Consider the following 21,566-nt stretch of genomic DNA (forward strand, 5'->3'; position numbering starts at 1 on the left):
TATTCATTCATTTGTGCCAGTTGATATTTCGTAATGGTCAAGCTGTCCCATTTTTCGTAATTTCATTATGTTTATCTTTGCCTCTCATTGCTTCGCCTTTGCGATGCTTTTGTGTTTCCCATGCTTCTTCTTTGTTTCCTATTTAAGCTTATTTGCATATGCCCTTAATTTATATTTGCGCAGTTAGCATGTACACCAATAGGGGAAAACTTTAAAACTATATATTTATTTATCCATTTATCAACCTACCTATTTATCCGTGTATATATTTATCCATATGTCCATTTCTTCTTTTATTTTATATTATATATATTTTTTTTTTTTTCTGCTGTTTCTTTTTAAGTATGTATAAGAGCAACTTCCGTTCATTGTTACCTCGTAAGTAAATGTTTGGTAAAAAGGCCTGCAAGCATGCACACGTGTAGGTACGCTTGTACGTAATACTTTTTTGATTGCTTTGCATGCAAAATATGAAACCATAGTGATTTAACGTTTCTGGAAGAGGGGAAAAAAAAGGGAATAATAGAAGCGCTGTTAGAAATATACACTTTACGAAAGCGTAGTTTGATAGACAAAACGAACAGTGCTGTAAAGGTTTGAGATGGGAGTTGCTTGTTTATATATTAAGCGTAGTACTATGCGCGGTATGCTCAGTAGAAAAAAAGAATTACCACAGATGCTAATTTTTTTTCGTCTATCTACTAGGGGAGCATAATAATGTAGGTGTGGATTGTGCAATTTATTCTGGGTAATCATTAATACTAGGTCGTGGTTTCTACTATGCCTCTACTCCTACTTGGATGCCATCCCCTTCCCTATGGAGTTCCTTCTTGTGCAGTTCGCACATTTTTGCAAATAAAGCTGAGAGTGCGATTAGAAGTAAGAAGTATTTGCTCTTTTTAAAAAAATTCATACATTCCTGTTTGTCATCTATGGAAATATTACTAATACTGTAATATAAATAGAGGACGTTACATGTAGATAGAATATAGTAAGAGTAGTGTATATTGAAGAGGTAAGCAGAGAGATAAAATAAGTAAGTCATATGTAAAGCCAACAATTTTGAATTTTTTAAAGTATTCTTATTCCATTTTATAGCTAACGATCTTAAATTTAATTTTATGTCATCTTGTTTATCTTGATATGCATATATTGTATCATATATAATAGTTAAGTAACATAAGGGTAAAAAACTTAAAGTAAGTGGAAGTATATTTTCAACTAAATTTATATTAATACTTGAGGATATGAAGAAGCCAAGATTAAATGTAAAAGATAGATATACCTGAGCATAATATGTAATTCTCTTTAATAATGGATATGTGATAATAAAAATGGTTGATATTAAACCTGTACATACTGTTTGGTAATCAAATTGAAATAATGTTAAAAGAGATATACATCCATGTATACACATATATGTTATAGCTGTCCGAATACTCATAGTTTCATTTGCTAACGGTCTATTTTTTGTTCTTTCGACGTGCTTATCAAATTTCCTATCAAACAAATCATTTATAATACAACCTACTATTCTACTATTAATACTCCCAATTAGAAAAAGAGCAATGTTATTCCCTATTTCTTTTATTGCTTCCCATCTCAGTTCATAATTATTATTAATATGTATAATTAAATTGTTCATGTCGTATGTTAAAATGTATCCGTATAGTGCTGAATAAAACAGTAAATAAAACCCTGTGGGGATATTCATTCTTGACAGTATTATATAATTTTTTAAATTTGTTTTAATCATATCGGTAAAATTGTAGTTAGACCATATGTGTTTGTTCTTCCTTCTATTACTGTTCTCTCCATGCACAGAGGAATAACAACTCCTTATGATCTTATTTGTATTATGCTTTTCTAAAACGAGAGGAAGATGTTTTAATTCTAAATTCCTCCCTATGAGGACAAACATATTATGATACATACTAGGCTTCATCGTCCTCATCGATTTACCCAATTTTAACATGTCCACATTTTTTCCTTTACTAAAGAGATAAAACGTTTGGTAGCTAAGATAATTTTCTCTTCCCCCCTTTGATGCTACCTCCGTCGGGAAGAGGCCATTCTTTTCCTTCTCTGGATAGCGACCATACTTTTTATTCTCTGCATATCGGCCATACTCTTTATTCTCTGAATAGCGGCCATATTTTTTATTCTCTGGATAGCGACCATATTCTTTATTCTCTGCATATTGGCCATACTCTTTATTCTCTGAATAGCGGCCATATTCTTTATTCTCTGGATAGCGACCATATTCTTTATTCTCTGCATATTGGCCATACTCTTTATTCTCTGCATATCGGCCATATTCTTTATTCTCTGCATATCGGCCATACTCTTTATTCTCTGCATATCGGCCATACTCCTTATTCTCTACATAACGACCATATTTTTTATTCTCTACATAATGACCATACCCTTTCTCCTCTACATAGAGAACATTCCCTTTCTTAACTAAACTTTTAAAATTCCTAATACACTGCCGCTTATTCATTAATACGTTTGTCTTTGTTGATAATAAAGTAAGATAAAACGTAAATGGTGGTAATGCGCGCTTGTGCTTGTCAGGGGTGTGTATGGAGGGTGCAAAAATGAGGGCACGTTTTCGTTACTGTGAAGGGGTATACGTATTTAAGTATGTATGTATGTATGTATGTATGTATGTATATGTACTCACATACCTCCCGACAAACAATTACCCGTTTGTACTAAATAAACACATATCAGAAAATCGCAAAAAACAAAAAATAAATAAATAAAATAAAAGTCAGAAATATTACAAAGGAGACGATATGAAACAATAATCTTTTCCAACTTTTAAAAAAAAAAAAAAAAAAAGATACAGGACAGGCTTTTCTTACATCATTTTGAATTTGCGCTTCTTTAATTTGTTAATCTTCCTTTTGCTTTTGCTTTTGCTTATGTTTTTGCTTTTATTTTTTTTTATTTTTTTTTTTTTAATTTTTCTCAAAAGCATCAACCATTAGCTCGTCTGCTTGTTCATTTGCATCCTTTTGCTTTTATATTGCATTACTATTTTTAATACTTTTTATTTGTTTCATTTTTTTCATTTTTTTCATTTTTTTCATTTTTTTCGTTTTTTCATTTTTTTAATTTTTTCATTTTTGAATTCTCTTTGACTACCTGTGTACCGCTTTTATATTCCCCTTATGACAATTTTGCAAACATATTTTTTTTTCTCCTTTTTAACTCTGTAATTAATGTACTTTTATTTTACATAATTTTCAGCTAAGGGAATAATTTTATGTTTACCTTTGCTCACTCCCTTTGCTTTGCTTTGTTCTTACAGCTTATAGCCTTTTCCTTATGCGCTTCTTACATACATTTACCTTTTTTTCTAAGGCTTTTTTTTTTTTTTTTTTTTTTCCCTTTTTTCCCCACCCTGTGTGAATATTAAAAAAGAGCTTAATTTCATTTTGCACACGGTGCAGTGCTGGCAGCTCCTTTTTCAGTAGTACCATTGAAATAGCAGAATTGGTCATTTCGTATTGTATATAAACACATGCGTAAACGGACATACGTACATGCATATGCATATATACGTATGTATGAGTATATGTATATACGTGTGTGTATGTGGGTGTGGGCGCTCTTGGGCCAGTTCTCACTTATGTAGTACTCTCTCCTTAAGAACAAACTTGATCAATTTATCGTGCCTCTTATGAAGTTTGCCGAAAAGTTAAAACACCTAAAAGTAAAATCGTGGGAGGACAAGTATATAGATTATAAATTTTTAAAAAAAATAATAAAAAGAAAATGTAATACGGAAATAAGTAGTTTATATGAAAAGATTGATAAAAATAATGAACAGATTCTTGAAGTCTGTAATTTGGTGAGTCCAGATGATATATATGAAAACCCAAAAGAGAAAAAGAAAAAAAATGATACAGAATGTGTGGATATAGATTACACTTATTTATTCTTTTATGTTTTAGAAAATTATATAGCTATGGTTAAAGAACATTATGAACAACAATTCAATTATTTAAATGATAAAATAAATGAAATAAGGTATTTTTTAGAAAGTGATAAAGTAAATCTTAAAGACATGGAAATGTTAAAAACGAAATGTTTGAACATTTATAATCTTTTCGATATATTAAATAATTATCTGAATATTAATGTTTTATCTGTGTATAAAATTTTGAAGAAAAAAAATAAGAAGGAAAAATTGTCCACCTCCTTGGACCTCTACCAGAAGTATTGTAACACCTTGCACCAAATTAGCCGCGAGGAGCACTTCAACGTACGCCCTTACATGTGCATGCACACGGGCATATGTATATGTGTGTGGATATATGTATGAATTTATATGCGCGTCTATATGTACATGTATGTGGGTATGCGCTAACAGTTTATTTCCGATCAATGCATCGGGAATACTTGTTTCGTTATTTAGGAGATCATCTCACCAGCTTGCTCCTATTTATGTGTTTTGTTTTTTTGTCCTTTTTTTCAATATATGCTTTTTCCCCTTTTACTATTTTTCCCTTTTTTATTGCACCAACATCCCTTCATACACACAAATCTTTACAGGAAAAGATCAAGTCGACATATCTGTCTATACAGAAGAAGAGGGGGAATAACTGTGAAAAACTGGATTTTATAAACTTCAAAATATATATAAAAAATAAGATAGAAAATATTGGACAGTATAGAGGAATCCTTTATATATTGTGTGGAATATTAATAACGCTTATTATAAACACAATTATTTTACTTTATATTAATATAAACAACATTAACATTAATGTTATCCTATCAATACTGCCCATATATAGATTACTCTACATCTTGAACTTTTTCTTTTTGTTCATATTCGCGTCCTTCCTTTTCATGCAGTTATATGGAGTCAATTTTACGTAAGCCGAAAAGACAGCATTTAAAGAGAGAGGGGGGGGCCACGCATATATATATATATATATATATATATGGATAGATACACAGACAGATATAAAGGGAAATGAGAAACAGCCCACAAGTGGGCATCCTATGCATATGCATACACATTTTCATATGCCATATACATGTAGTTATGCATACGTGTGTACCCGTGTGTACCCGTGTGTAACCCTCTCCCTAGCTCAATTTATATATATATATATATATATATATATATATGTGAATACCTCGTTCCCCCTCCTGCTCAGGTATATATTGGACCTAAACAAAATAATTGTTGACGAATACTATTACTTGATAAACTACGTTATATTCGTCCTTTTCCTGACGACCTTGTCCTTTTTAGTATTTTTATTAGATGTACTATTTAAGCTCAACATATTTTCAAACATCATTTTCCACGTAATTATTCTTCTAATTCTCTTGTTATGTACTACGATCTTTCCTTTTAATTTCTACAAATATAAAGAGAATAATTTTGTGTTTTCATCCCTTGTGCGAGTCCTTATGAGCGGGTATGAAGAGAATGAAAAATCGAAAGGAGGTGTTGAGGTAGTTCATCGGATGGTGCTTTCATTGGGGAAGCAGCGACACGACTGGGCAAAACGTTTTACACTATATCATAACATTGTAGCTTGACGTTATATCTTAACATTATGTGCTTTATTTTATTTTACTCTATTTTATTTTGCTCTATTTTATTTTACTCTATTTTATTTTGCTCTATTTTATTTTACTCTATTTTATTTTGCTCTATTTTATTTTTCTCCATTTTATTTTGCTCTATTTTATTTTGCTCTATTTTATTTTGCTCCACTTTATTTTGCTCTATTTTATTTTGCTCTATTTTATTTTGCTCTATTTTATTTTGCTCCACTTTATTTTGCTCTATTTTATTTTGCTCTATTTTATTTTGCTCTATTTTATTTTGCTCCACTTTATTTTGCTCTATTTTATTTTGCTCCACTTTATTTTGCTCTATTTTATTTTGCTCCATTTTCTTTCATTTTTATTTTTATTTATTATTCTTATTTTTCTTTCTCCACTAAAGCGTCTTTTTAGTCAATAACGTAAATTTGTTGGATAATATTATTGGTGATATACTAACGAGTTTGTCAAAAACCTTTTCCGATGTTCAGTATTTTATTTGTTTTTTCCTGTAGGTGCAAAATGAAGAAATAAAAAAAAAAAAAATTGTTTCAAGTTTTATTAGCACTACCAATGGCATGTCACTACACAATTATGAATTCATGTATGGGTCCATTTATATGTTTGTTCATATATTTGTTTGTTCATATATTTGTTTGTTCATATATTTGTTTGTTCATATATTTGTTTGTTCATATATTTGTTTGTTCATATATTTGTTTGTTCATATATTTGTTTGTTCATATATTTGTTTATTTATTTATATGTTTGTTCATATATTTGTTTATTTATATATGCGTATGATGTATTTACGCCTTTGTGAGCACTTAATTTTGGGCGTTATGCTTTATTTATTGTTTCCTAATATCACTATGCATTATTATATGTGTGCATAACTGGCTAACCTTTTTTTTAGGAATGGGATGAATACAAGTGCCCAAGCTAAGTGTCCAAGTAAAATCAAAATGGGGAATTCGAAATTCGGAATTTGGAATTTGGAATTTGGAAGATTAGTTTGAAAATATTAATACCGTTGTAATGATTCTTACTCGTTTGTATATTCGGTTGTATCACTCATACCATTCATATTATTCGTTTCTTCCTGCTTCTTCTCTTTCGCAGTACTGGAAAGGTATATTACCCCTGTTTTCTTAGGGCTTCCCTTTTACTTGAGGTTATGCCAGTGCTTAATAAGGTATGCAGTAAAAAAAAAAAAAAAAAAAGATTAGGAGAAATAGAAGGAGAAGTAGAAGCAAGAACAGGTTCTTTCTTTTCGCATCTCATGCTTATCATTGCAAATTATGTTTTTATTTATTTTTTTTTTTTTTGCTAGATATAATAACGAAGGAGAACGGATTCACATATACAATATGATGAAATATATGTCTGGAATAGCTATCGTGATATGTACATCCTTCAACTGGTGAACAAACAAACTGGGGCATACCGTTTTATGCCAAATGAATAGTGCACAGGACGCATATATATGTATGTGCGTGTGTATGCGTATATGTATTTATATTTACATACTCAATGCGTATTTTTTTTTTTTTTTTTTTTTGCTGCTGCACTTTAGGGAATACTTCGGTTTGGATGTGTACACGAGCAAGATAATATTGATTTGCGCGTATGTTGTCGGGTCAACCTACATGTACATTTGGGATTTGTACTGTGACTGGGGTTTATTAAAGGAGTATAATTACCTGTTGAGGTGAGAAGAGGAAGAAATGACGTGGCATTAGCATTTGGGGAAAAAAAAAAAAAAAAAATATTGCAAACCGTGAAGGGCAAAGTTATGCAGCGACGAATCTCAGTTGATTTAAGAATATGCATTCAAATTTAAATTTTTTTTTTTTTTTTTTTTTATTTATTCGTACTTTGTATACTTATTAATTTTATATTCATTTATATGGTTTTTGTCTTTTTGCAGGAAAAGCAATAACCTGATGTACCCGCCGCATTATTACTACCTTGCGGGATTCTTAAATTTAGTAATACTCAAAAGAGAGGAGGAAAAAAAGATAAAAAAAGTCGAAAAAAAGATGAAAAAAGTCGAAAAAAAGATGAAAAAAAAAATTGATTATTCGCAAATGCGTGATACATTTCGAGTTAGTCTGTTTCATCTCAACATTCTCCTCGACTTACGTGTACCCGCCGTCTTATTATTCCTGTTTGAATAATTTACTTCATTCATTTGGTATATTTAGTATACTTATATATATAATATATATATATATATATATATATATATATTTATTTATTTATTTATATATATACTTATTTATATATATATTTATTTATATATATATTTATTTATATATATATTTATTTATTTTATTTTTTTTCTTTCCCTTTTTGCCCTTTACAGATTTTCAGGCTTACGTGGGCGATTACCATCATGCCAGTTACCATCTTCGAAAATAAGGTATTCACAATACAGTGGAAAAGGAAAATTATAAAATTTTACAAAACGCTTATTTCGCCCCTTTTGACATGACTTACTTGTTTCGTATTTGTTTTTATATAATTGCATTTATTAATATAACTTTGCAATTTATTTTATTCATTTGATTTTTATTTTACCTTTTTACTTTAACAGGAAATAAATACCTTCTTGATAACCTTTTTCTTAATGTTCATTGAAGTCTTAAGAAGATCAATAGTACTATTTTCTATTTTTTTATTTTTTTTTATTTTACCATTTCATATTATATTTGTGGGCAATACACATAATGTTAACAGCTTTGTGAAACGTTTCCCTGGCTTTTAGAGTGTGTATGTTCAGTGATACACTCATGTGTGTGTGTGTGTGTATGTCTTTGTGTGTGTGCGTATGTATGCATATGTATATATATGCACGTACGTGCGTACCAAGCGTTGTGCGATAAATACCTCTTCTTTCCCTTTACAGTGGATGTGCTTTCGACTCGAGAATGAACATGTTACAAACGCGTCTAGATATAGAGCCATATTATGGGTACAGAAGACACGCAAAATAAATTCGAAAAAGTTAAGCAGTTATATTCTTCACGTTGTCTCCTTTTTCACGTTTCCTCCTATCGCAGGTACCAAAGGTATCGAAGACGAAGAAGTTTTGAGCCACTTGTCCCCCCCCCCCATCATATGCCTCCACATTTTCTTATTTTGTTTTGCGCTATTTTATTTTGCCTTATTTTATGTTACCTTTTTTTTTTTTTTTTTTTTTTTTTTACGTTCCTTACCGCTTCCCACTGCCGCATTTGTCGTCCTCATTTTTTAAATCATTTTAAACAAACTGTTATTAACATACCGCAAAATATTTCGATTTTTTATTTTTTTTTTATTATTATTCAAAAAAAGTGTACTGTTTGACACAATTATGGACATTCACTTAGATGGAGCAAATATATGAACAAGAAGAAATGACGAAACTTTTAAAAGCATGCACGTGAAAATGTGAAGTCGTATTAAAAAGGGAAAAGCGTTAGAGCTATGATTGGCATCGTTGGTATCGTTCGAAGCCATACACACATATGCATGTAAGTGCGACCTCGAAATTGCGTTAGCATGGCGTAGTTGTTGAACAAACCACTGAAGGGGGGGGTTATAAAGTCAATCTTTTTCAATTAGTTTGAATACTCAATGGAGAAAAGCTATTATAGGATAGGTAGATCATATTTATTAGAAGTTCGTGTACTGACAACTAAACTCAAGAAAAAGGTAGGCTACCCTTGTGGTATCGCACTGCCATATTGTTTTGGTTCATCTCAATTTTACTGCTTTATGGGTCTTTCGTACATATTTCCAACTTTTAGTTAGTTGTTCCAATGTAATAGTGCTTTACACCCTGTTCTTATCCGTGTGCATCTCTTTTCCAGCCCTCTTCACTGTATCAATAAACGCATGTACATTTTCAATTCTAGAGTTAGGTAACACACCATGGCCTAGGTTAGCAATATATTTATTAGTGTAACTAATCTTGTCAATCATAGCTTCTGTGTATTTTTGAACAAGTTTTTCATCATCAAGAAGGAGAATGTTTGGGTCTAAGGCCCCTTGTATTATAATTTTATTTTTAAATAAATTATAGTAAAACTGTGAATGGTTGTTTGCCAACTGTTTATGTGTAATGGATAATACGTCGATATTAATTTCATTAATATCTTCATGAAAATTATCTTTAACAAATAGAATTATATAAGTGTTAGGTCTATGTTTCTTAACTAGCTGAATGACTTTATTTATATAATATAAACTAAATTCTTTGAAACGATCTTTATCAACAATATCTGCGTTACTGTCAAAAATTTGAATTATATCTGCTCCACTATCTATTTGATTAATTAAATGATTAGCACATATATTAGTCAATATATGTAACATCTTATGTGCATCATTAGGTTTTCCATAGATTAATTTTAAACTCTCTTCATATGTCTTTTTATTATTTTTTGTTAAATATGTAAATAAAGTGAAAGGAGAACCAACGAATCCTAGGATAGGTACCGAGTTATTAATTTTCTTTTTAGTTAAATTTATAGAGTCATAAACATAATGTAGATTTTCTATTACTTCCGGTATATTTAAATTCAATTTTGTAAACTCATCATATGTAAAAATTTCTTTGTTAAGTACTGGACCAATATTTTCAATAAATTCTATCTGGATACCCATTGCTACAAATATTATTAAAATATCTGAGAATATCACCAACATATCACATGCAAATCTTTTCAAAGGAAATATACTAACCTCTGATGATAACTCAGGATCATAACACATTTCGAGAAATCCATATTTTTTTCTAAATAACAAATACTCAGGTAAATACCTTCCTGCTTGACGCATCAACCAGAAGGGGATCATTTCCATTTCTTTTCCTTTTTCCTTATTTTCTATTACTCTTAGGATTAGGTCGTTCTTTGGTCTTCCGTACTCTGCTCAATTATGAAAAAAAAAAAAAAAAAAAAAAAAAAGAAAAGAAGGAAACACGTAAATGTACAAGGAAAACTATGTAATAGTCAATGATACAGCGTGCATAATATTGAAGGGAGGAGAAAAAAGGTAAAATAAAGGGGTAAGAGTAGCAAAAGAGCAAAGTAAAAGGATTACTCCGCTGAAACAATATAGTTTAATGGGGGGATTATTTTATTTTATTTTTTTTTTTTTTGCACAGATCACGCACTGCTATACGTACACATTAGTACGTATACATGAATTTATATATCTTGTTACACACATCGTTTGTGCTTTCTTATTTTTGGACCTACTTGGATACGTTAAATTTGCAGGTCTGGTGTATACTTCTTCAGTGCCATGCATGTGGTTATTCGTAGTGGATGAGATCATTGTTGAGTTCAATTTTTTTTTATTCAAGGGATGAGCAATTATATGAAGCAAAAAAAGGAACCATCCAAACAAGAAATGTTTAGGCATTGTTTTGTTTTGAAAAGTAAAACAAAACAATGAAAAATTACTTTGCGACGAAACAGAATAACGAAAAAAAAAAAAAAAAAAAAAAAATGTTACTTAAAATGGCATAAAATCAATGTAAACCCAAATAAATTGTGCCAATACACATGGAAGTTATAAGGGCCGTTTTTTCCCCACACCCTCTATAAAGTTGTACCTTGTATGGACAATCTTCTACTTGTGCTTGTACTTGCAACTCACGGCTAATTCATTTAAAATTTAATATAAAAAGTGAAAGGATTGAAAAAAAAATTTCTTATTTTATTTTTTTTTTTTTTTGGTTACTCTGCAAAAAAGTAGGAAATAATATCTTTAAAATAATTAAGGAAAAAATATTGTAGAATTTTATTTGTATAAGGAGTATAAATAGATATGCGTTCTTGTGAGGGCGTAATTGCGAAAGCACTTGCATATGTAAGTACGGCAACATGCAAGTAAACAAGGACATGTATATATATATATATATATATATATATATATATATACATATGTAGTGTACTACTCCCTACAAAGGGAACAAAAAAAAAAAAAATTATACCTGTGTTTCTCCGTTTTGCACGCGCATTTTTTTTTTGCTTGGATTAATCATATTGTGAGAAAAAAAAAAAAAAAAAAAAAAATGCAGCATGCCTTGGGCTTATTTTATAAACATGTTTTTGCTTTCGTGCGTACATGTGCATATTGACGTAAACATTTACATATACGTATGCGGTGACATATAAATTTGCATATGAATATACATATACTTATATATAAACATATATATAAACATATATATACACATATATATAAACATATATATACACATATATATAAACATATATATACACATATATATACACATATATATACACATATATATACACATATATATACACATATATATACACATATACATATACATATATATACACATATACATATACATACACATATACATACACATATACATATACATATACATATACATAAATGTTTACATTCACAATTACAATTTTGTCCTTATAAAATTGCGAAATTTTTGAGAACATACAGAAGTACATACATACTTACGTACGCACGTACATATATACACATATATATATTTGTATGTAACATTAATTTATATGTGTATTTATATTTATGTATAAAAGTATGCTTATGTATTATAATTGCGCAGCCTTACGTTTTATCCCTTCGCTTATTTGTTCTCCAACCCCCAAGATTCTTAACCTTGGTAGTTAAACAATTTTAGTACGTTCATGAGTGTTATTGTCCGGAGGAATCATGGTCATGTTAAATATATAGAAATGATATTAAGCAAAAATAACGGAAATAAAAGCAGGAAAAAGAACAAAAATAGAGGAGAAATAGCGGCAGAGTAGAAGCGAAATATAGAAAAAAAAAGTCAGCAGTTTTTTATTTCACTGCTTGAAAGATAAGTTGCTCTTTAAGGCATATTTTCATTTTGACCAAATGAGCTCATTTTACGTGCTCAAATCGATTTAAAAAAAAAAAAAAAGAAAAGAAAAGAAAAGTGAGTGCTAAGAAAAACAAGGAAGCCCAAACAAATTAAAATAAGAATCGGAAGAATCGGAAGAAGAGGAAGAAGAGGAAGAAGAGGAAGAAGCGGAAGAAGAGGAAGAAGCGGAAGAAGAGGAAGAAGCGGAAGAAGCGGAAGAAGAGGAAGAAGCGGAAGAAAAGGAAGAAGAGGAAGAAAAGGAAGAAGGAGAAAAATGAATACCGATTTGGACGATGAGAGCATTAATGGTGCAGCAAAACGTTTTTATCGCCTTCGTATCGAAGGAGTTATGTATGTGTGCATATGCATGTGGTGTGTGTATATTCCCTTGTGTGTAAATATATGTATTGTGTATATGTACATCTAGTGTGTTTGCTCATTCACCTGTACCAGTTCATGCGCTCGTCTTTTTTTTTCTTTTTTCCCCCCTCCCTTCCTATCTCCCCATGCAGGCAATTACTTCCAATTGAACAACACGGAAACAGTAATATTTCGGTACTTTACGATGATGTTATACTTGCTGCTAATTCTATGTATCCTATCGCTAATCGTAATGAGCGTATATTACTTTCATGTAACATGTGAAGAGTGTGATTATTATAACAGGGTATTGGTTATAGGAATATTAATAAAAAATATTGGACATATAAATTTAACTATAATAAGAGTAAAAAGAAGAAGTGAAATAGAAGAGAATGAAAGATTAAGAAGTATAATGGTAGCATTAGTCCAAATATTTAACTCATTAACTTTTGTTTTAGCTTTATTGTCTTTATACTTATTGCATTTTTATAAAAATGTATGTTCGTCAAATACCTTATCATTAAAATTGATAAGAATATATTATTATTTTACCATAACTTTATACTTTATTCCTTTATTATTTTATATATCTCTTGGTTTGTTTCTGTCTATTATTATTTGTATTATGATAAATTTTTCAGTAGATGAAAATGACCGTATACCAACCCCAGAAAATATTATAAATAAATTACAAGTAGTTAAATATAAAGATATAGAATACATTTATAAAAAGACAAAAAAGAACAAAAGAAGTAAAAAGTACATTAAGAAACCTTCTTTTGAAATGATATTTGACAAAGTAAAAAGTGTAATTAGACATAAAGGCAATAAGCAAAAAGAGAAAGAAAAAGAAAAAGAAAAAGAAAAAAATATATATATACATGTTAACAGTAAAGACTCAAACAACATTGGTGATGATGACAACTTACAAGAAATGCTAAAACCGCTTAACGTAGATATGCAAAATGAAAGAGGTGCCTACAGTGCTAGTGATTACAATAGAAGACGAACGCAAGAATATTTAAATGGCGGCAGCAGCAGCAACGGTAACAACAGCGGAAATAACGCCAGTACCAGCAGCTTCAACAGCAGAGGTAACACTATTAATGCCGAAATTCCAAGTGAAAATGAAGATGTTTGTTCAATTTGTATGATGAATTATATAAGTAACGATAATATTATGATCATGCCCTGTGATAAAAGGCATTTTTTCCATGTTAACTGCTTAACGAAGTGGCTGTATAAAAGTCAAGTTTGCCCTATCTGTAGAACAAATATAGTTAACTGTGTTAATTCTAAGAATGACCTCGTTTGATGATGTAAGCAACGGTCCACCTTACCAAGTGCTTAATCATATATATATATATATATATATATATATATATATATAAATGCATATATAAATATATATATAAATGCATATGTAAATATACACATAAATGCATATATGAATGTACATGTACATGAACTGCATTTATGTGAACCTTAGCGTTAACCGCATTAAAACTCGATGTATCCACTCTCCTACTTCCAGTACTGTGAATGTTATTTTTGAAGTTTTTTTTTTTTATATTTTCTTTTCTTTTTATTATTATTTATGAATAAAATTGTGCACAGTGTAAGATGATTATATATCACATTCTTAATGAACACATTTTTATGATTTTTCTATTTTTGCATTGTTTCTTTATGTGATATGTGTCCTTTTTTTTATTTGCTTTTTTAATTAAAGAGAGAGAAGGGGCAATAAGCGTAATTACATTTTTAAGTATAAATTGTTCATGTTTTTTCAAGTAGAACTGTCACTGGTTAAAATTTACTTCATCATTTACATTATATCATTTCTTTTGTGCATTCCACATATATTTATGTATTTTAGTTCAGTGGTGAAATGAATGTTCCCATACAAACGTATACATAAATATAAATATATGTAAATATATATATATATATATATATACAAATACATAAACAAATATACATAGATACATATATATATATATGCACATTTTTCCTTCTCGTCAAATTTTGAAAAGCATTTTCCCATATTTTCCTGTTGCACTAATTTTTTCAGTTTTTTTTTAAATAAATAAAAAATACATCTTTTTCATTTAAAAAAGTACATGTAGAACGTACTTCATCTTGTTTTTGTTGAAACACTTTTTGAAATCATTCGGCACTTGAGCAAACCTCTCTGTGGTTAAACCAGTCCTTCATCTGAGTAAGGATGCAGACATATATACCATTTGTAACGTATAATATATAATTTGTAATATATAATTTGTAATATATAATTTGTAATATATAATTTGTAATATATAATTTGTAATATATAATTTGTAATATATAATTTGTAATATATAATTTGTAATTTATAATATATAATATATAATATGTAGTTTATAATTTATAATTTTTTTTTTTTTCATTTTTTCCTGTTTTACGCAAAACTGCATATTCTTATGTTTTAAATAAATACCTGGCATTCTTTCGAGCAATAGTAAATTCGTTTGCACTGGGAACATTGCAATTCAGCCTATATAAAGAAAAAAAAAAAAGGAAGAAAAGTGACAACTGATACAGTATATTGCCGTATTGTGTTACTCCTAGTTATGATACTAGTTTTATTTGTGTAAAGATTAGCGTTATGTTATTGTAACATTTAACTCAGTAGTACAACCAAAAAAAAAAAAAAAAAAAAGAAAAAGAAAAAGAAAAAGAAAAATCAATGTACACTATTTTTTTTTTTTTTTTTTTGAATTACGTTTTCCTTGCAAATGTTGCAAAGGTAAAGATCGTCAAAAATTGCCTCTTCTCCTTCGTTACACTCAGTTTTTTTTTCTTGTTCATCGTTTTCTTTAGAATTTCTATTGTTTTCTTAAATAATAAAAAGAAAAAAGATTATTTTGTAATTTTTTTGGCGTTTTGCATAAATTAGACAACAGTGCGTGCAGGCTTGTTTTTTTTTTTTTTTTTTTTTTTTTTAGTTCTTAAGTATACTTGTGTTAATCTGTTGGTCAACCTCGTAAATGGATAAGTACATATCTGATATATTCCTTAAAACATCCTTCTCAATTGTTATATTATTTAATAAGGATATTATTTTTTTTTTGTTTTTCAACATGTCACTTTTTATTTCGTCAAAAATTTCGGGCACCTAGCCAAAATGATCATAATTTGGTATGCTGGGAATATGGCTCTTTAATTTTATTCGGTTTTGTTTTGTTCTGCTTCATGTTATACTGTTTTATTTTATTCTATTTTATTTTATTCTATTTTATTCTATTTTATTTATTTATCTATTTATTTATCTATTTATTTATTTATTTATTTATTTATCTATTTATCTATTTATTTATTTATTTATCTATTTATTTATTTATCTATTTATCTATTTATTTATTTATTTATTTATTCATTTTATTTTTTTATTTTTTTATTTGTTAAGGTTCTTACCACATCGATAATTAGATAAGAATTTTTGTTTTCAGGGAACACACTTTTTGATATGTACAAATGCTGAAATGTTTAGGAAATTTGTGTTAAAATTTTACTTTCTTTAAGATTAATTTTCGTACTATTTTGTTTCATTTTTTATTCTGTTTTGTTTTGTTTTACTTCTATAAATGTGTGCAGCGTTTTCATAGGAGGTAGCTGTTCATGCAAACTTTCGTTCATGTATTTCCTGAGCTGTTCAGGTAAAATGAAAAAAAAAAAAATAATAAATAAAATAATAAAATAACAAAATAAACTAGCAAAATAAAATAACAAAATAAACTAGCAAAATAAAATAATATAATAAACTAGCAAAATAAAATGACAAAATAACATAACAAAATAAAATAACGAAGTTGCAAATGATGAAAAATAAATACAACCATCAATCATCAATATATAACGTTTTAAATGATAGCTAAGGATAAAATTCTATGTGAGTACCTTCAAGATGTTATTCCTTCTGTAATTAGTCATTTCATATCTGGTAAGAATCAGAGAATAATTAGCAATTAATTTCATCATTTATTTTCCGATTTGTTTTATTCCTATTGCTGTTTATTCAAATATTACTTTTCCTGGCAAGTTCTATTTAGGATAAGGGTATACAAAATTAACCACAGCTGTAAAGGAGGAAAATGCAATGATCAAAGAAGTATATTGAAATGTACTTACAAATTTAAAATAAAAAGAGGTCATATTTGTATGGTACTGCATGTGTAGGCACCGTTTATTTTATTACACTTACTTGTTTTTCAGTAGCTGCTAAAGTATTATCTTCAGTTTTTACCCACCTACGTAGAGATATCAAGTTGTGTGTAATAATGAAATAGGGAATTTAATTTTTCAAAATATAATAAAAAAAAAAATGAATAGAACAAAACTGAATAAGATAGAATAATAAATAATTACTCATTCTTTTCAAATACGTAGTTTTCATGTCTCCATGGTCTTTTCTCAAGGAGTGGAACTAATATTAGTAAAATGTCTGAAGAGGAGAAAAAAAAAAAAAAAAAAAAAAAAAGAAATATATATATATATACATATATATCTTCTTTTTTTTTTTTTTTTTTCCAGTTAAGCAGTATGATACTACTTGTAAAATAATGTATATAAAGAATAATCCGAAAAGCATTTGTCTTTCTAACCATAATCTACTATTTTATTAACAACAGTGTTATTTAAGAGATGAATCCTATCCGTTATATTCCTCAGATTATTTATAACGTTCATATAAATTTTTAATTTGTCAATATTACACGTTTTGTCGTTTTCTTCTTTTAGTATCTGTCATAAAAATAGGGAACATACCCTTATGTTCATGCATACGTACAAGTAAGAATACACGTACAAATGTGAGTTGTGAAAAAAAAAAAAAAAAATAATAATTCTTCATTCCAGTTCTATTCATATATGCTTCTTAAATTTGGTTGAAAATTAATTCTGTAACGATTATAATTTTTTTATGTTATAACTTCGCTTATGGATAGTTCGTTTATGGGTTTTACAAAATATTCCTCAGAATTGCTGTAAAGAAAAAAACATGCATACACATACACGTCGTACACTAACATACATCAAAAAAAAAAAGTAAAATCAAATGAAATCAAACTGAATAAAATAAAATGGAAAGAAATAGAACAGAACATGGAATAACAGGTTTCCCCTCCTCAAATTTACAAATGATCAACGTACTACTCCAATCTGCGTGTTTTTAAAATTTTACGTTTTGAGAAAAGACACTAAATTAGAATAGATATAGGCAAAGAAATTTATCATACAGGAGTCTATTTTTTCATAAATATAGTCAGAAAATAATATAAACTCAAAAATATTTAAGATAGTCAATTCGTGGTAAAGCTGGTCAGGCGAAAAGGTAAAAAAAAAAAAAAAAAAAATTATATACAAACATGTATGTATATTTATATATATGTGAGAAGATGTATAATATTCTTTTACTACATGATTGTAGCTTTCTTTATATTAAATTGAAAGTTTCATATATATTACATACTGTTTACGCCATATATATATATGCATATATGTATATATGCGCGTATGTGTATTTATATGTCTACGTGCACATACCGATATGTAACTGGAAATATGGCTATGCGTACTAACGTCATCATGTGTATATTTTACATTACTCTTCTCATTTTGTAATTCTTCCTTTTCCTCGAATGATAAGCTCTCCTTATTGCTTTTACTTTTTTCGTTTGAATTCAGAAATCGTATAAAGTAGGTGGTAATTAATTCCCTTAGTAATGTTTCAAACTTGACGTGATACAGTAAAGAAAAGTAAAAAGCGATCATTTTGTGTAAATAGTGGGTGTGTGTTATATATAGACATGTATTTAAGTATGTATGTGTGTGTGCGCGTGTTCACGTATTCATGTATGTATATATACACACTTAAGAACATGTTTTATTACCCTCATCACAAGCGCGTTCATTCTTTTATCTTCTATGCTATCAATTATGTCACTATTACTGTGTAAGTAGACGTTGATAAGAACTATATTCTTATGCAACTCAAACCATCTATGTAAAATTATATTTCAAAAAAGTATTTTTAAGAAGTTTTGAAGTGCATGTTTCTATTACCCATATTTTGTTATATATATATATATATATTTATTTATTTATTTATTTTACTTTTTTATGCTCTCACTATTTTGCGCTACGATCATTTTGTACTGTTAATTTATAGAGTCACTATTTTATGCTATTATTATTTTTTCTATTCTTTTTACTCAGTGGAAAATAGGCCTGACAGTTCTACACCCCTTAGATTGTTAACATAATTGAAAAATTCCATATCTTTTATGTCCATCTTAAAATATTTTAAACCATAAAATTTACTTGTTAAATTTATATACTTGTGTATATTCTTACACGTTAAATTTATCTTAAGGTATAAAAATATTATGCTAAAATTAAAATGAGTAAATAAATAATTATATATATATATATATATATGTATATACATGTAGGGAAAAAAATATATTAAATCTTTGCAGAAATTATTTGTAGAATTACATTAACACTTCCACGTGTGACATATACACATGTACTTGTTATTTTTGGAAGAAATTAAAAAATAAAAAACCAAAAAAAAAAACAAAACAGAAATGAAGATTAATCAAGGGGAATCATAAAAAGAGAAAGACGTAAAAAAGGCAAGACGGAAGCGAGAGCGACATGTGGAAAAATGGGTACTGGTGTTTCTTAAGCAAATAAAAATTTCATTTTTAATATCCGATTAAAGACTTATGCACTGATCATACTCGCTTACATAACTATTTATTTTCTTACCTATTTTTTTTTATTATTATACAAACTATGAATATTTCTGCTGAGCTACGTTAATTTTATGGTCGATTTCTCTGAAATTATAATGAATTAGAGATATGGTCACTTGAGCGTACGTTCAACAAAATATCTCATCATGGAAACGCATTTTAAGAATATATATTCGGCATTTATTTTGTAAATTATTATTTACTATTTTTGTATTTTTTGTTTTCTATTTTTTCGTTTTTTATGTTCTATTTTTCTATATTTCCATTTTTTCTTTTTTATATTTCCATTTTTTCTTTTCTATATTTCCATTTTTTCTTTTCTATATTTCCATTTTTTATTTTTTATATTTCCATTTTTTATTTTTTATATTTCCATTTTTTATTTTTTATATTTCCATTTTTTATTTTCTATTTTTCTATTTTTTATTTTTTTAATATTTTAAAAATGTGTTATGGTGTGTAATCATGCTGGGAGCGACAAATTACGTAACTTATTTTTTACTAGAATATTTTTCCCTTTTTTGCATGTTATAATTGCTTTACAAAAAGAGGCGGGGCTCTATATTCACTTAAAAGTAGGAATGTAGTTTTGAAACACTGTTATATATTTTAAAAATTTTCATAGTTTTTTCATTTGTTTCATTTGTTTCGCTTGTTAGTTTATAAGATTCCTTATTTTTGGTACATATTTTTTTATATGTCTTTTTTAGGTAACCAAATGTATGAACGGGTCAGGTAAAAAAATTTACAAGAAAAATGTGGAACAAAAATTTACATCAAGTGTGTGAATCAAAAATGTGTATGAAAAGGAAATAAATGAAAAAAACGGAACAACCATTAATGTATATAAATAATTATCTATAGTAAAAAATGTGAAAGCCAAATTTTGTGTAGTTAAAATATATTTGGGAAATCATAAATACTCCATTTCACGAAAAATTTGTTGAAAAAGTATTACTAGTACATATAATATAAAAAAAAAAAAAAAAAAAAAAAGGGGTGTCTAATTAAGGTGAAAATAAAGCGAGCACAAATTGTTTCTTACGTATTCTTATTTGAATGAAAATGCGTAAATTTTCGTGTATACATAAATGCGTATATATAAATTAAGTAATATATACATTCACCTACGTAGGCAAAAACGCAACATGTATATATTTAATTTGGTTATTTGCGCTTGTTACTTTTGACCATATTTTTTAGTGCCCTTTATTCTGGGTTAACATTTTCTGGGAAGCGTCTTTTTTAAAAAATAAAAAAAAAGTAGTAACAGATAAAAATTGAGATAGACACAGAACGGACAACATTATAGAAGTATGCAAATGACAAAGCATTACTAGAGTTTTTCTTTAATAGTGTATGTTTTAAAAAAGGCTGATATCAAAAAAGGTAATGAAAAATATGAATTATATGCTTTATTATAGAACACATATACATGTATGTTTGTTTGTATACCGCATATTCATTCGTAAATTAATTTGTAAATTAACACGTAAATTAACTCGTAATTTAATTCGTTTATTTATTCATTTTATATGATTTTTTTTTTTTTTCGTTTTTGGCGATTAATTTTAAATATTCAAACACTCAAATTTTAACAATGATATACTATAAATACAACAGAGCACAAAAATTTTAAATACATCTTTTTTTTTTAAATTCAAATGGGTTATCCTTAAATAAGTACACGTAAACAGACGCATATATGTGTATGTAAACATTTGTATACACACGTATGTATACGCACACATTTGTATACATATGTATAAATGTATATAATATATATATATATATGTATATATATGTATATATGTATTAAATTGTGCAAAGGTTAAAACAAAATGAATGCTGTTTTTATATGCAACGCGTATATGTATAGCATTTTGAATAGATACACATTCCCACTTAAAGAATAACCTAATATATGTACA

The 21,566-nt window shown here is 28.0% G+C and overlaps 6 protein-coding genes across 6 annotated transcripts; 3 read left to right on the forward strand and 3 right to left on the reverse strand.

Moving 5' to 3' along the window:
• Positions 1-778: 778 nt before the first annotated feature.
• Positions 779-2,503, reverse strand: MKS88_003890 (4-hydroxybenzoate polyprenyltransferase; the record flags this gene model as incomplete). Its single annotated transcript, XM_067217022.1, has 1 exon — positions 779-2,503. The coding sequence occupies one exon, from the start codon at positions 2,501-2,503 to the stop codon at positions 779-781; it is 1,725 nt and encodes a 574-aa protein (XP_067072698.1).
• A 1,188-nt stretch (positions 2,504-3,691) lies between these two features.
• Positions 3,692-5,571, forward strand: MKS88_003891 (uncharacterized protein; the record flags this gene model as incomplete). Its single annotated transcript, XM_067217023.1, has 3 exons — positions 3,692-4,276; positions 4,567-4,682; positions 5,181-5,571. The coding sequence occupies 3 exons, from the start codon at positions 3,692-3,694 to the stop codon at positions 5,569-5,571; spliced, it is 1,092 nt and encodes a 363-aa protein (XP_067072699.1).
• Positions 5,572-6,503: 932 nt separating this feature from the next.
• MKS88_003892 (uncharacterized protein) lies at positions 6,504-8,678 on the forward strand (the record flags this gene model as incomplete). The annotated part of the gene is made up of 9 exons (XM_067217024.1): positions 6,504-6,534; positions 6,703-6,775; positions 6,914-7,003; positions 7,157-7,291; positions 7,511-7,688; positions 7,949-8,005; positions 8,180-8,242; positions 8,492-8,557; positions 8,646-8,678. The coding sequence occupies 9 exons, from the start codon at positions 6,504-6,506 to the stop codon at positions 8,676-8,678; spliced, it is 726 nt and encodes a 241-aa protein (XP_067072700.1).
• Positions 8,679-9,399: 721 nt separating this feature from the next.
• On the reverse strand, positions 9,400-10,908 carry MKS88_003893 (uroporphyrinogen III decarboxylase; the record flags this gene model as incomplete). The annotated part of the gene is made up of 2 exons (XM_067217025.1): positions 9,400-10,499; positions 10,830-10,908. The coding sequence occupies 2 exons, from the start codon at positions 10,906-10,908 to the stop codon at positions 9,400-9,402; spliced, it is 1,179 nt and encodes a 392-aa protein (XP_067072701.1).
• A 1,869-nt stretch (positions 10,909-12,777) lies between these two features.
• On the forward strand, positions 12,778-14,150 carry MKS88_003894 (RING zinc finger protein; the record flags this gene model as incomplete). Its single annotated transcript, XM_067217026.1, has 2 exons — positions 12,778-12,823; positions 12,985-14,150. The coding sequence occupies 2 exons, from the start codon at positions 12,778-12,780 to the stop codon at positions 14,148-14,150; spliced, it is 1,212 nt and encodes a 403-aa protein (XP_067072702.1).
• An 854-nt stretch (positions 14,151-15,004) lies between these two features.
• Positions 15,005-19,166, reverse strand: MKS88_003895 (MYND-type zinc finger protein; the record flags this gene model as incomplete). The annotated part of the gene is made up of 16 exons (XM_067217027.1): positions 15,005-15,052; positions 15,315-15,371; positions 15,600-15,712; positions 15,836-15,992; positions 16,292-16,354; positions 16,454-16,525; positions 16,775-16,814; positions 16,904-16,953; positions 17,079-17,124; positions 17,243-17,318; positions 17,479-17,617; positions 17,806-17,857; positions 18,057-18,190; positions 18,419-18,607; positions 18,766-18,874; positions 19,087-19,166. The coding sequence occupies 16 exons, from the start codon at positions 19,164-19,166 to the stop codon at positions 15,005-15,007; spliced, it is 1,425 nt and encodes a 474-aa protein (XP_067072703.1).
• Between the last annotated feature and the right edge of the window lie 2,400 nt (positions 19,167-21,566).

This window comes from Plasmodium brasilianum, chromosome 11 (assembly GCF_023973825.1).
Source record: "Plasmodium brasilianum strain Bolivian I chromosome 11, whole genome shotgun sequence".
In the NCBI taxonomy this organism is placed as follows: domain Eukaryota; phylum Apicomplexa; class Aconoidasida; order Haemosporida; family Plasmodiidae; genus Plasmodium; species Plasmodium brasilianum.